This window comes from Triturus cristatus, chromosome 1_2 (genome assembly GCF_964204655.1).
Source record: "Triturus cristatus chromosome 1_2, aTriCri1.1, whole genome shotgun sequence".
Classification (NCBI taxonomy): domain Eukaryota; kingdom Metazoa; phylum Chordata; class Amphibia; order Caudata; family Salamandridae; genus Triturus; species Triturus cristatus.
Window position 1 is genome coordinate 206,300,335 of NC_140580.1, and position 12,855 is coordinate 206,313,189.

General features: G+C 45.4%; 1 protein-coding gene across 2 annotated transcripts in view; it reads left to right on the top strand.

Annotated features, from left to right (window-relative positions):
- CDH23 (cadherin related 23) overlaps positions 1–12,855 on the top strand; it is a 1,199,511-nt gene that overhangs the window by 918,907 nt on the left and 267,749 nt on the right. For both annotated transcript variants that reach the window (XM_085603466.1, XM_085603467.1), the window contains exons 33-34: positions 2,386–2,515; positions 6,981–7,244. In XM_085603466.1, the coding sequence (XP_085459592.1) occupies positions 2,386–2,515; positions 6,981–7,244 (394 nt within the window). The remainder of the gene's footprint in view (positions 1–2,385; positions 2,516–6,980; positions 7,245–12,855) is intronic.

Below are 12,855 nucleotides of genomic sequence, written 5' to 3' on the forward strand. Positions count from 1 at the left end.
GGCAAACCACTTCTCCCGTACCTCTGCATCACTGCCCCGCCCCTCACACAAAGCTGCCGCAGCAGGAGAACAAAATAAAATGATAATAGCATTACGTTATTATCATTTTATTTTTTCGTTTCTTTTACTGCTGCAGAGTAGTGGGGCGATGCTCCTCTGCCTTAGCGGAGGAGTCGCCACTGTGGCTCAGGGAGGGGAGCCATGCGGCCTATATCCTTCACTTAAAACACAGCCCCAGTGGATGGAGGCCCCTGGGCCTCTCCTGGCTCAGGAAAGGGAACAGTGCGGCCCTTTCCCCTTCAGTAAGTTTACCAGGACACATGGAGGCTTGGGGAGAGGGACCATGGGTGCCCTCCCCCGTAACTTGTTTTTCTAAAGACAGTGGTCCCTAGACAAGGATTAGTAAGAGCAAACAATAAATATAGACCCAATCAGTACTATAGCTGGGGGCAGTTCTTAGTTGGTGGAGCGATTTGTCTGGTTAATTCCGATAACGAACAAGACTCCTCCATGCTAACTAGTTTCGCGACCCCCATCTATAGTACTGATTGGGTCTATATTTATTGTTTTCTCTCATTAATCCTTGTCTAGGGACCACTGTCTTTAGAAATAATTGATTACCCAAGATCCCTGACCAACCTTATTTGGGTTCCCTTGTTCTTCATAACCTCCCCCGTACCTTGGCCCATTCCGGAAGAGGGGTATCCAAACAGGCAGAATCCCGTGCTTTTTTTTCACCGCGGATTCGCAGCTCCTCTGTGATTTCATGGTAAAATTTTGAAAAAATCATTTTTGGGCCCAGGCCTACGGTGTCAGGGTATCCCTACCCTGCTACCTACGTTTTCTCCTGTGTCTTTTTTCTTTAGACTCAGGACTGAGTCCTGATTCCTAAGACGGTTCCCCCCACTTCCTGGTTGAGGTGGTGGCAGGCAATCATATCTCAGGAGAACATCTGTCGGCTACGTAGATCCTCAACAGCTTAATATAGCCGATTTCTTTTAACCTTAATTCTCCAAAACTATGTAATGGATTTACACCAAAACTCAAAAACATTCTTTTTGGATGACGATCTGGCATTCTTCCAAATTTGATTGAAATCCATTCACCAGCTTGGACTGGAGCTGTGTCTAAATTTCATATGGAAAAATGATTGAGGGGGGTGTCTTTTGAGACCCCCTTTTTTCTCGGTCTCCACTTGACAGTTCCTCCCCAAAGTTTCTATGAGCAAACAAGTCAAAAGCAAGCACATTTTTGGAAAGTTTTGTGCACAAAGCAACTAAAAAAAAAAGCATTTCCTATGGAAACACTATCCTAACTAAAACTAACCCGAGGCGACCAACACATATATAATGTTTTTTAACTTCCTGCCTCTGTTGTTTTCTATGAAGCTGTGCTGCAGTACCAGTGGTTGGCCATGTATGGTACCTACTCCAAGGTTGGGCTGGAGTATATTTACCCTGTCTTGACCGTGTTAGGGCTGTAGAAACGTTAGAAGAGTATTTTGTGAATTGCAATGGTGTTGCCCTTCGCAAACACATCTATTCCATAAACCCCACCGATTATGGAGTAATTACTGTCAATTTTCCTACCACCCCCCCTTGGTCCCTCCCAAATGTGCTACAAAGTCATATGACTACGTGTGAGGAAATGTGTGTTCCCATGGTGGCGATGTCTTCACCCAAAAGAAAGGAGAGGCGGTGGCAGACGGCTCCACCTGTAGGTTTGTGAATTGTATTTTATAGCACACGATTAGTACTACTGGAGATCTATTTTACATACTACAAAATGCAGTTTGTCAATCAGGCCTCTTGTTTTTATATTTTGACAAGTGATACCTCCATTTGTCACCTTCTTATGTAAGCATGTCTGAATGTCATTGCCCGAATTTACTGTACCTTTCCGCATTGTCTTCTAACTAATGACAATTATATGAACACATTGAAATGTGGCATGGTTGCCATATTTTTCTTAATACTTTTTTGAGTTGCAATAATAACTCGTTTTTCATAGTTGTATCTAATTGATAACATATCTAGTTTATTTCCTAAATGCATTTATTTCAGAGAATAATTTACTTATGTCTGGTAATTCAAAGTTTTTTGTGCAATACCTCTGAAGGAACATTATGTTTTTTGCTATGACAGTCATAAAAGGGCATTGGAAAAAAGGTCAGATGTTTGGTTCATGCAGTGCACATACTTCCCCTCTTAGCACTGCTGGATTACCACAAATCACAAACTCATCATAGCTTTGACGTGGCTTGCTAAGACCTATGAACCATGCACATTTGTACCACAAAGGCATTAAAGTCATCAAAATGATATGCTAATTTGTTAAAGAGGAAACATGGCCCTCTTGTCACTGTACCAATCTTTTTCTTTTCAGAGAGGAAGCCTCCAGTACCAAATGTTGTCTATCGCAGAACATTCCAAGCCTGGCTCTGTGGTGGGGAACGTCAGTGGGGCAATGGATTCAGATGAGGGTTCAAATGCCATAGTTTATTACTTCATAGCAGGTATAATCGCCGCAGAAGCGGTTTCGCAAACTGCTTTTTATAGTGTATATCGAAATATTCATCAATCATAAACACAGTGAGCAGATTAGTAACCGTGAAACTCTTGCCAATAACCTTTGCCCATCTAGGGTGGTAGGCAAGTACACATGCCTAGCCCTCATATTCCTTCATTCCACTTCACACATAAGCTCTGCTACAAAGTTGCAGAGACACAAGCAGTGTATACCACTAGCATTCACCCATTATACCAAACCCTTCTCACACAGGACACCGTCACAAATGATATCCCTTCAACCAGACGCAGTTCTAAATGAATGTAAAGCACATGCGCTCTACTCCTCGCTTGCCTTCCTTCACCGCACATGCAGGGACCGTGACCATAGTCAATATAAGAGCATCACTCTGGCCAGTCAAGCTTGACATCAAAATGCTCTGCACTTAAGCCGCACTGTAATTAAACACTCTTACAACAAAGCGCCCCCCACCCCACCCCCTGTTTAGCCAGTCACCAAACTTCAGCTAACTGTCTGCATGTATTTATTTGTACTGGAGGCAACACTTGAACGAGATGTGAATATTATTCTCTTATTTAAAAAAGGTGTCAATTGCAAATACATTTTTAAAACTCTTAGCGATCCTTGGAATATTTCTGACCAATCATATACAGGGCTCGTCACTCACTCCTTGAAGATCAGGTGTGCATATTGAGAATATGGTCAAGCCTCTTATAAAATACAGGCAGCCTGCACAGTTTTATAGCCTAAACTCCAAAGCTCTGGTCATGGAACTTGCAGCCACCGAGATTACAGTACCAACCACCATATAAACAAAAAAACACAGACCACTCGACACCATCAGATGAGCTTCTGTTTTTGCTGCAGACTTTAAACTCTGTGAGTGCTTTGTTTCATCTAGCTCCTTAAATGGTACCTACAATACCATCATGCCCCATGATTGTAAATCAGTTACAATTTCACAATTGTGGACAGTCACTCATTCTCTCTTTTCTCCATGCACCAATCCTAGACCCAATCTTTAGCCATAACCTCTTCTATTTCGCTGTCTGTGCTCTCTTAGTAGGGCGATAGCTGCTTGACACAGATTCCTTACCTTAGAATTATCCCAAGGCGCCAGGCTGGATACGGAAATTTTTCTACAGCAGTATCTCTGCACGTTGGTAGAGGGCATCAAGCGACTCCATAACGACGTCGTCCACCAGATGTGACATCATCAGAGTCCATATAAGCTCTCCCCTGACGCTCTGACATCAGTTTCTTCCTTTCAGCGCTTTCACGCAGATCCAGGGTGCTGTGCCTCTTGCCATGTTGGCCTACCACCACAGAACAGAGCTTTTTGTAAAGATTTTCAAGGTCTATGATGACCCCCCACCCTCATCCTATTTGCATTTGGTGTCTAGGCGTGCTCCCTGAGTCCAAACTGTGTGGCTCGTGCCTTCAGCTTCAGTCATCAACATTGCAGGAGCACCACATGATGCTGTTGGCGATGCATTGGTTGCGATCCTCTTCTTTCTCTGAGGACCGCTCAAGGGCCAGCTCCCGGCGTCCTTCATCCTCGCAGTCACCTGGTAAGCCATGCCATTGTCGGTCGGCACCATTCCCTTCCCCAACTTTACCGTGTACAAGCTGTGTCCCTGACTCGCCTCCTATTACTCCAATTTTGGAGCGAGAATCTGGACCACACCTTCCGGTATTCCCCTGGCTCAAATGAGTAAATACTATCTCTCCCTCCATGCCATTTTTGTCTCTCAACCTCCTTCTGGTGCGCTTCTTGGCCATGTGAAGGTCGGGTCCTCCCTCATTGTCAATGGGGCCATCCGAATCCGTGATCGACTCTGTCTCAGCTCTGGTGCACAGCCCTTTGGGGTTCCCACCTGTGACACCTGGGTTGGATCCGATGGTGCCCATCTTGGCGTCACCAGCACCAATTGCCCCTTCTTTGTATCCCCTTCCCGAGGCCGAGTTGTCAACTTCTAAGCACTAATCGGGAACGGAATCAGTGGATAAGTCCTCCATTTTAAGAGGAGTCCCATACTATTTTCTCTTTGACACATTGGTATTTTGGTGATGTGGGTGATCACATTACTGAGCCTCCTCTGGAGTTTCATTGGATTTCTGCCCTTGGTGATGCTCGTGGTCTTGATTCTTCCCCATCCTCTGGCCTGTTTTCACGGCTTTTTCTCAGAGTTTGCGATGAATTGAAGTAGTTCTGGGGCTGCAGCTTCCTGCTGTAGAAGTGGCCTTTTTTCCTCTACTTTGGGTATTCCAACAGGGCCAGCTGAGTTCTGAGCCTACACTTTCCTTCAGTGACACCATCTTTGATATTCTGTTGGGCACTTGGGCTAAACCCGTTTCAAGGTGCCTCAGTGGACCGGTCTATAGCTCATAGGCACCATCCTGCCCCTGGAGACGTGCACTGCTTCGCCCATCATCCTACTCTGAGCGGTTTTGTGGTTCAGGCTGTTACAGCTTCCCCCAACATCGACGCCATGCCTGGCATCCCTCCTGACAGGGAGTCTAAATGTGTGGATGCTTTGGGTCAATATATATCTTTTCTGCTACCAGCTTCGCTTTGCGGTCCCTTAACACAGCTTGTGTTTTTGCCCGTTTTTCTCATGTGCTTTGGGATTTAGTATCACTCCTTCTCCCCACCATCCCTGATGTCTCTCATGACACTGTTTCTCAGCTGATTCAGCATGGCCATCAGACGGCTACATTACTGATTCATTGTGGTATGGATAACACAGATTCTGTTGGACGGGCATCACATTGTTGGAGCCAAATTGCCGTGCACATGTCCCTCACCTACCGTTTGTTGTTACTCACAGAATCTTCGAAGGTGTCCGTCATATGACTGAACTCCTTGGGTCTGGCAGTAGTGGTTCAGGCACTCCAAAATAGATTCATTTAACACAAGCCCACCCTGGATGTCGAACTCACAACGTGTGCGTCCGTAGAGGGGGGGGGGGTGAGTCCGCTTTTGTTACACAACAACTACGAAGCAATTTGGAACAGTTGTGGGGCAATGAAATGACTTTGTTTATTGCAGACATGTTTCGGCGTTATGCCTTCTTCCGTGCAGTCACATCATTCTAAAACTTGCACAGTCTTTGGTTCATTTCACATCTAACTTTCATTTCCATTGGTAGAATTCTAACCAATAGGCAAGCAGTAATTTTCTTCCTTGATTTTCTATGGCCCCCACAAGTGAGTATGCTGTGATGACAGACACATTGTGCTGATTCCCAAAAGCAATCTGAGACAAAAGTCTAACTTTACAACTTTTGGTATTCACAGAGGTCATTTACGAGTAGTATCTTTACGTCCGCCGTCAGCCCAGAATCTCTGGCTGAAGCCATACTCTCCGGATGAAGCTGTACTGTCCGGCACAGGCCGTAATCTCTGCACCTGGACCAGAATCTCCGGCTTGGGCCAGATGAAGTGTAATCAATGGGCCGAAATACAATTTTTACAAAAAGGAACATTAGGAATGTGGGATAGATGGTACAGCAGGTCATGAAAATCAGTTTGGATAGGGAAAAGAGTGTGGGCAGACACTACATCACATCCCAGAAAAGTGTGTTCCTTTGCATCATGGTACATGCAGTCCACAATTTGCGCTCCTCTCAATGTTGACTGTACAGTTTACAGCTGGAGAGTACGGCTTCAGCGAGAGATTCCGGCCCAACTACGGACTTAAAGATATGACGTAAATGACATCTGTGAATACCAAAAGTCAAGTAGAATTTTGTCTCAGAATGCCTCCTCTGGGATGGTATTGCCTGGGTATCTATTCTAAGTTAAGGAAACTGCGGCTAGACGTCTCTATTAGATGAATAAGTGACTTACTTTTGGTAACACCTCATCTTGTAGACACTAGATCTAGCCGCAGATTCCTTACCCACCCACCCATCCTGCCCGCTTTGCAAACTGGTCCTCCTTTTTCTTCCAGATCCTTTCTATCAACCTTTGTGCTTTCATTGCTAAAACAAATATATATATATAGGTCACACCAAACAACCGCTGATATAAACGTGTCTTTCAAAAAGATTATTTTGGGCACACTGTTTTAATGTCAGTTTCTATACTTGGATCTGTGTTTTAGCTCAAAAAGTAGTAGTGGAAGAAACTAACGTCAGCGTGTCAGGGGAGGGCTTATATGGACTTTGCCAATGTCACATCCAGTGGACGACATTGTTACAGATTTGCTCGATGCCCTCTACTGTCGCGCAAAGGTACTGCTGTAGAAAAAAATCTGGATCCAGTCTGGAGTCTGGGGATGATTCTCAGGTAACTAATCTGTGGCTAGATCTAGTCTCTACCAGATAAAGTGTTACCAAAGGTAAATAACTTATTCTTTTGCACCCCAGTTAACACCACCTTTGAATGTGTCTTCGCAGAGAACTCTGTTAAAATGTAATGCACCTCATTTTTTATTAATGTACCAGCTGGCAACGCAGAGAAGAATTTCAAACTCACTCCAGATGGAAAACTGACAGTGTTGAAGGACTTAGACCGGGAGATGCAGCTTTACTATTCCATCATAGTTAAAGCTTCAAGCAACAGGACCTGGTCAGTAAGCAGAAGCTCAAAATCTGGAAGGATCCAGAGCATTGATCCCAGTACGGACTCTACTTTGCAAGAAGTACGGATCTATCTAGAAGATATCAATGACCAGCCACCCCGTTTCACCAAGACGGAATACACTGCAGGTAAGAGGCTGTTTCAATATCTTGGTCTTTCTGGGTAATGGGAAGGCATTTCCAACATTCAATGAAAACAGTGGCCATTAACGACCATCAGTGCTGTCTGTGTTTCTGATATGATTGTACTCCATCATTTTTGTGTACTTTCCTATTGCTTCCCACAAGCACTACTACTACTCCAATGTATTTCGTCCTATTGTCTAGCTATTGGAGTAACTTGAAATCAACCAAGTTTCTTGTTTGATTGGTATATAGGTTCACCTTTTCTTGAAGTTATTATTCCATAAACTGCCTTCAATGCAGTAAGCCGTTCTCAAATCATTTTCCTTTGTCAAGGATCTTTTATGTCCACAAGCCAATGCTTTCATCAGGTTATCCAAGTATACCCATTAAAGACTTGCATGTTTCATTAATTAACTCGCCTTCATTGTGAATGCTGACTATATATTAATTCACCCTAGCCATGTGAACAGCAATTTTATTTTTAGTTTTCTTTCTCTCCATATGTCCCTCTATGAGACACGCAAAATTATTTGACATACTTTTGATGGGGTTTTACTAACATGTGGTTCATATTAGTACCACAAATTATGTTTCTTATGTTAGTGGTATTTGCTACACATAATAGCATTGCTCTGATTATCGCTTCTTTTTTGCAACTCTATTTGGGCCCAGTGCTCCTTATTCTACTATTCGTTTGGTTTTCTGACCTCCAAATGTTATATTCTGTCATGTTATGTTTACCTGTTTTATTGCTGTAAGTTATGTTTTGCTGTTTTACGTTCACTTATTTTGTTATGGTTCCATAGTTTTTGCTATGGTTGCTTATATTTTCTCATTAATCAGTTTTATTCATCTACACTTGTGGGAAATGTCAGGTTTTGTGGCCTTATAGAACCTTTTGTGGTTATGCTTACTAATTTGATGTTATATTTGCTTTTGCTGGCTGACAAAACATACTTGTTCAACTGTTCTTCGTGCAATAAACACACTTCATGTCCATGATGTAGCTTAAAAGGCCATTCATTAGACATGGTTGCAAACACTTAATTTGAACTTTAATTAACATTAAAACAATAACATCAAAACATTATAATTACAACACTACCATACCTCCCGTAACCAGTCACACCTCACGCCAAGCCCTCATGCCTTGTTTCATTCTTTCCTCTTCCACTCACTGAGCTCCTGCCAAATATCCAGACTCTCCTTCATTTTTCCTACCAAATGCCCTCCACTGAAACTCTTTTCCTGCTCGATGAAATCCCGCACACCATCTTTTATCACCTGTGCTCTGTTCTTCCCCTCAGAGGGGGATGGTAATGCCCACATGTGACTCTCCAACGCCCAAGATACCCCAACCAGAAAAACCCTGGAGAGCATTTTACTGCCCACAGCCATGCCCCATCAACCGTAATCTCTCCAGAACCATATGCTTTCATTCCACAATCGGCTCACTACATCCCTCAGCTCCATTGTGTAATACACATAAGACATGCACCAGAAAAATTTGCTTTGATGACCTCCAAATCCCACTACATATGTATCAGCGTCACACCTGATAACTGGACCAGATCGATTTTGCTCAAATGAATCAGGAGCATGTCCGGGCAACCCCTCTGTGGAACCAGCCTCATCAATCATGGCAACAAGTTACCCCAAAGCATCCCCCCTTTACCCCACCAAAGCAGCGCATGCCGACTGCTGTGTAGTCCCAGGTTCTGTCTGTATACTTACTGGTCCACATACTCCGCTGCCCAGAGCACAAAAGAATGTCCAATAACATAGGTCAGTGTCTTGGTCCATGGACTGCCCACACACTCTGCATTTAGAAGAAAAGGCAATTAGCGCCGGTGACACACCAAAATCCCCCACCCATCCTTGCAGAAAATGTTCCCCTTACTTCCTTGCATAGCTCTTGCAGCACCTCCATCTCCACCTGCCAATCTGAAGAATCTGACCCCAACCCCACCTCAAGCGCACCATTGCTGCCCCAATTTGAAAGGAATGAGTCCCTAAATCCACCTGGTCCTTCCCCAGCCTGTGCAGAGCCACATGCAGGCCCACCAACAGCTGAAAGGCCATCACCCTGTTGCCCTCCTCATGGCAAAATAAACACCCTCTGTTGCCATACCAGAAAAACTGCACCATTCCTGCACTGCACAAGCCTCCAAACTACCCCCTTCACACAACCATAACCACTTCTCTCTACCTTGCTGATCCATACTAGAACACTGCAGCCAAATCCCTAAACGTCCTGAGTCTAGATGCACTTCTTCATGCAGCACCCCTACTCTGGTGCAGACCTCAAAAGCTCAGATACCTGAAATGCCCCAAAAAACATCCAAATCTTGCAGAGTCGGGAAACCTCCAAAGGATCATAACAACAGGCAGGCAACACCTGCCGCAATTCCTGTGACAATTCAAAGATAATTGCGTCACACAATGCTGGCTTCCCTTTACCCCATTCCTTACCCCTCCCTTTTACTACCCAGCCCAAAATCTCATCCCTGGCAGGGTTAAAACACCAGTACAACTTGCCATAGAATGAAACCCCCACCAACATGCCCGCAATAGTCGTGGGTGACAAACCTTTATCAATGCAGAACAAAATAAAACACAACCCTTACACTGCTCGTTGCTCCAGTGCCAAAGCCTCCAGCGAACTGGCTTCAAATGACCCAAACTCGCTCCAAGCCAGCCGATAGCTTCTTCTGGTAGACTCGGCCAATGATCCCTCGACCAGAACCACTGCTCTCATTCCCCCAAAAGCCCAAATGTTGCCAGGCAGAGTTGTCTTGTCCTTATCTTTTCCTGGCACCAGTCTGCAAAAACAATGCCACTGCGAACAAGATAATGAGCCTGCTATATCATTCCGAACACCAGGAACATGCTTAGTTCTGAAAACAATACTCAAACGTAAACAATACAACATGAATCTCCGTAGCAGACGCAGCACCCTCAAATCACGTGCCTTTTGTCTGTTCACCAAGTCCACCATCGTCATATTGTCCACATGAAACAACACCATCCTGTTAGCCAGCTCCCCTCCGCACACTGACAGTGCCACCAACAACAGAAAAACCTCAAGAAAGGCTATGCTTTGTCCTTGCTTCAATCAGTGGGCCAGCCACTACTCGGTTCACCATCTCCTGCCCCAAAACAGAACCCTCAGCGACTGATGTATCTGAAAAAATGTGCACTTGCCAGACTGTGTTCTCATCCAAGAAACTCATAGATACTCAGTTGAAGTTGTCCAAGAAAGCCTTCCATGCTCAAAGGTCAGCCCTGACAGCCAACAAGATCCTCTACTTATGATGAGGCAACACCGTGCTGATACATGGACATGCCCAGACGTCTGCAGAAAGTTAAACCTGCCGTGACTACCCTAAAGGCAAAATTTAAGAAACCAAGGAACTTTTGCATGATCCTCAACCCAACTTTTCGTTTACCGATCACTTCAGACAGGAAACCCTGTATCTCCACCAACTGTGCATGCAGCAGCTGAGCTACCAGTTGTAAAATGTCCAACTCAATGCCCAGAAACGTCAAAACTTCACTAGGATCTTCCGTCCTCTCCAGACCCAAAGGCAATGGTTTGAAAGTGCTGAAGCACCCTACTGCAGTCCCCAGAGGTTCTCCTGTCCACAAATAGAAAATCATCCAAATAGCGAGACACCTCCCGATGACCGCTGGACTTCATGAACGACCATGGTAAAAATGTGCTGAAAGTTTCAAATAAGGCACAGGAAATGGCACAACCCATCGCTAAACCTTGTCCACATAGAAGCCCGTCTGCCCCCAAACTGCATGCCCAGTAAGGAGAAATCATAGGGGTGTATTGGCAACAGCTAAACGCAAACTTGATGTCACATTTTGCCAGTTCAGTCCCCTGACCGAACTGTCGCACTGAACGAATAGAATCAGCCACTGATGCTTACAGCACCCTGATCATTTTCCGCAATTAAGTCATTCACCGAAGATCCCTGTGGCCATGACAGGTGATGGATGTACCGAAATTCCCATGCCGCTTTTTAGGTACCACCCTCAGGAGAGAAATGAGCAAGTCCATGAGGGGCCACTCGAAATACGGGCCCGCTATACTCCCTTCTGAAACCTCTTTTCCCAGTTTGTCAGCCACCACCCGGGATGTTCTTTGGCAGACCGCAAACTGTCCGCCCACTTGCGCCCCCATGGCCCTGGTGATCCACCCTGAAGCCTTCCATGAAACCCCATTCCAGCCACAAAGTTGCCTCTCTGTCCGGGTAAGTGGCAAGATACGCAATCATGGCGTCAAAGCTAATGGCGTAGGTGCGCTTTAGCCTGGCTGTCCCTGTTGCCCTCACCCCCTGGACAACTTCCATTGCTCCGCAGGGCTAGCCAGAGTGAAACACTGTGTGATGTGATGTTTCCCCCTACACTTGGAACATTTGTGCTTGAATTTGCATGGGTGACGAGAGCAGAACCCTTTATTAAAATTCCAACACGCCCCAATATTTAGTCCAGCTGGTTTTGGTGCATAACCCTCCCTCTGCGGAGTGGGGCTGGGATGAAAAGTCAGAAAGGGATGGATAGGCTGCTCGCGGTGTGTCTAGAGGCCATGGATTGCATTGGTGACATCCACTGCATCCACAGTTCTAAGTCCAACTCCCCCCAAAGTTTGTCAGGGTTTAGGCTCACCCTCGCCTGGAACTCCTCATTTTAGCTAAGCAATGCATATCCCTCAAAATGCATCTGGGCCTTTCTGATGATGTCATATATTTAAACAAGGTAATCACCCTGTCTGTATGCTGTTTACAGTAGATACTGGCATATATCAAGAGTACGGATGTCCAACTAAATTGATCGGGACCCTGGACCTCCTAGTCAACTCCCACTCCTCCTCTTTAGACCCCTCCTTAGCCAGTATATCACTATGCAATAGCTTAAATACATAAACATGTTTGTGCTTCCAAATCCAGTTCTTAGTCTTTTCAGAAAGGTGGGACCCCAAAGGCATTCCAAACCCATACACGGGAGCCTCTTCTTAGGTTTGTCCTCATCAGCGGCATCTTCCCCCCATCTGCAGCATTTGATCCCCCAAGTTATCTGTCTGACTCCCTTTTCCATCTGCAGCCTTGCCGCTGCCAGACTGCTTTCCCCTTCAAGGCACTTTTAACCTTCCCCACCTCTTTGTCAATGACACCATCACCAACACCCATCGACTTGCAAGACTTACCCTGTACCTTTTGTTCCCCATTGCGCTACATCGACTACCAATCCCCATTTCTTGAAGGCAAGAGGTCAACATCCCTCTCCTCCCGGCAACGTCTGCCGCCTGCCTTCGATGCCCTGTCCATGGTGCTGCCCTTGTCCGCATTTGACTTCTGCAAAGCACCAAAGGCACCACCCATTGCACTTTCCTTCCCTTTTGACCGTACCTCTGGCATTCCAAATTCTTCATCATCACAGGCTCGCCTTCCTCCCATTCATCGCTGCCATTGTCATAATCCAGCACCAGCTCATCCTCATTCTCATCATCATTGCACACAGTCCGACGCACAGCACCACCACCCTTCTTAGCAAGTACATCCTTCCGACAGGAACTGCAGTCTTGTTTTACTTTTAAGGCATGAGC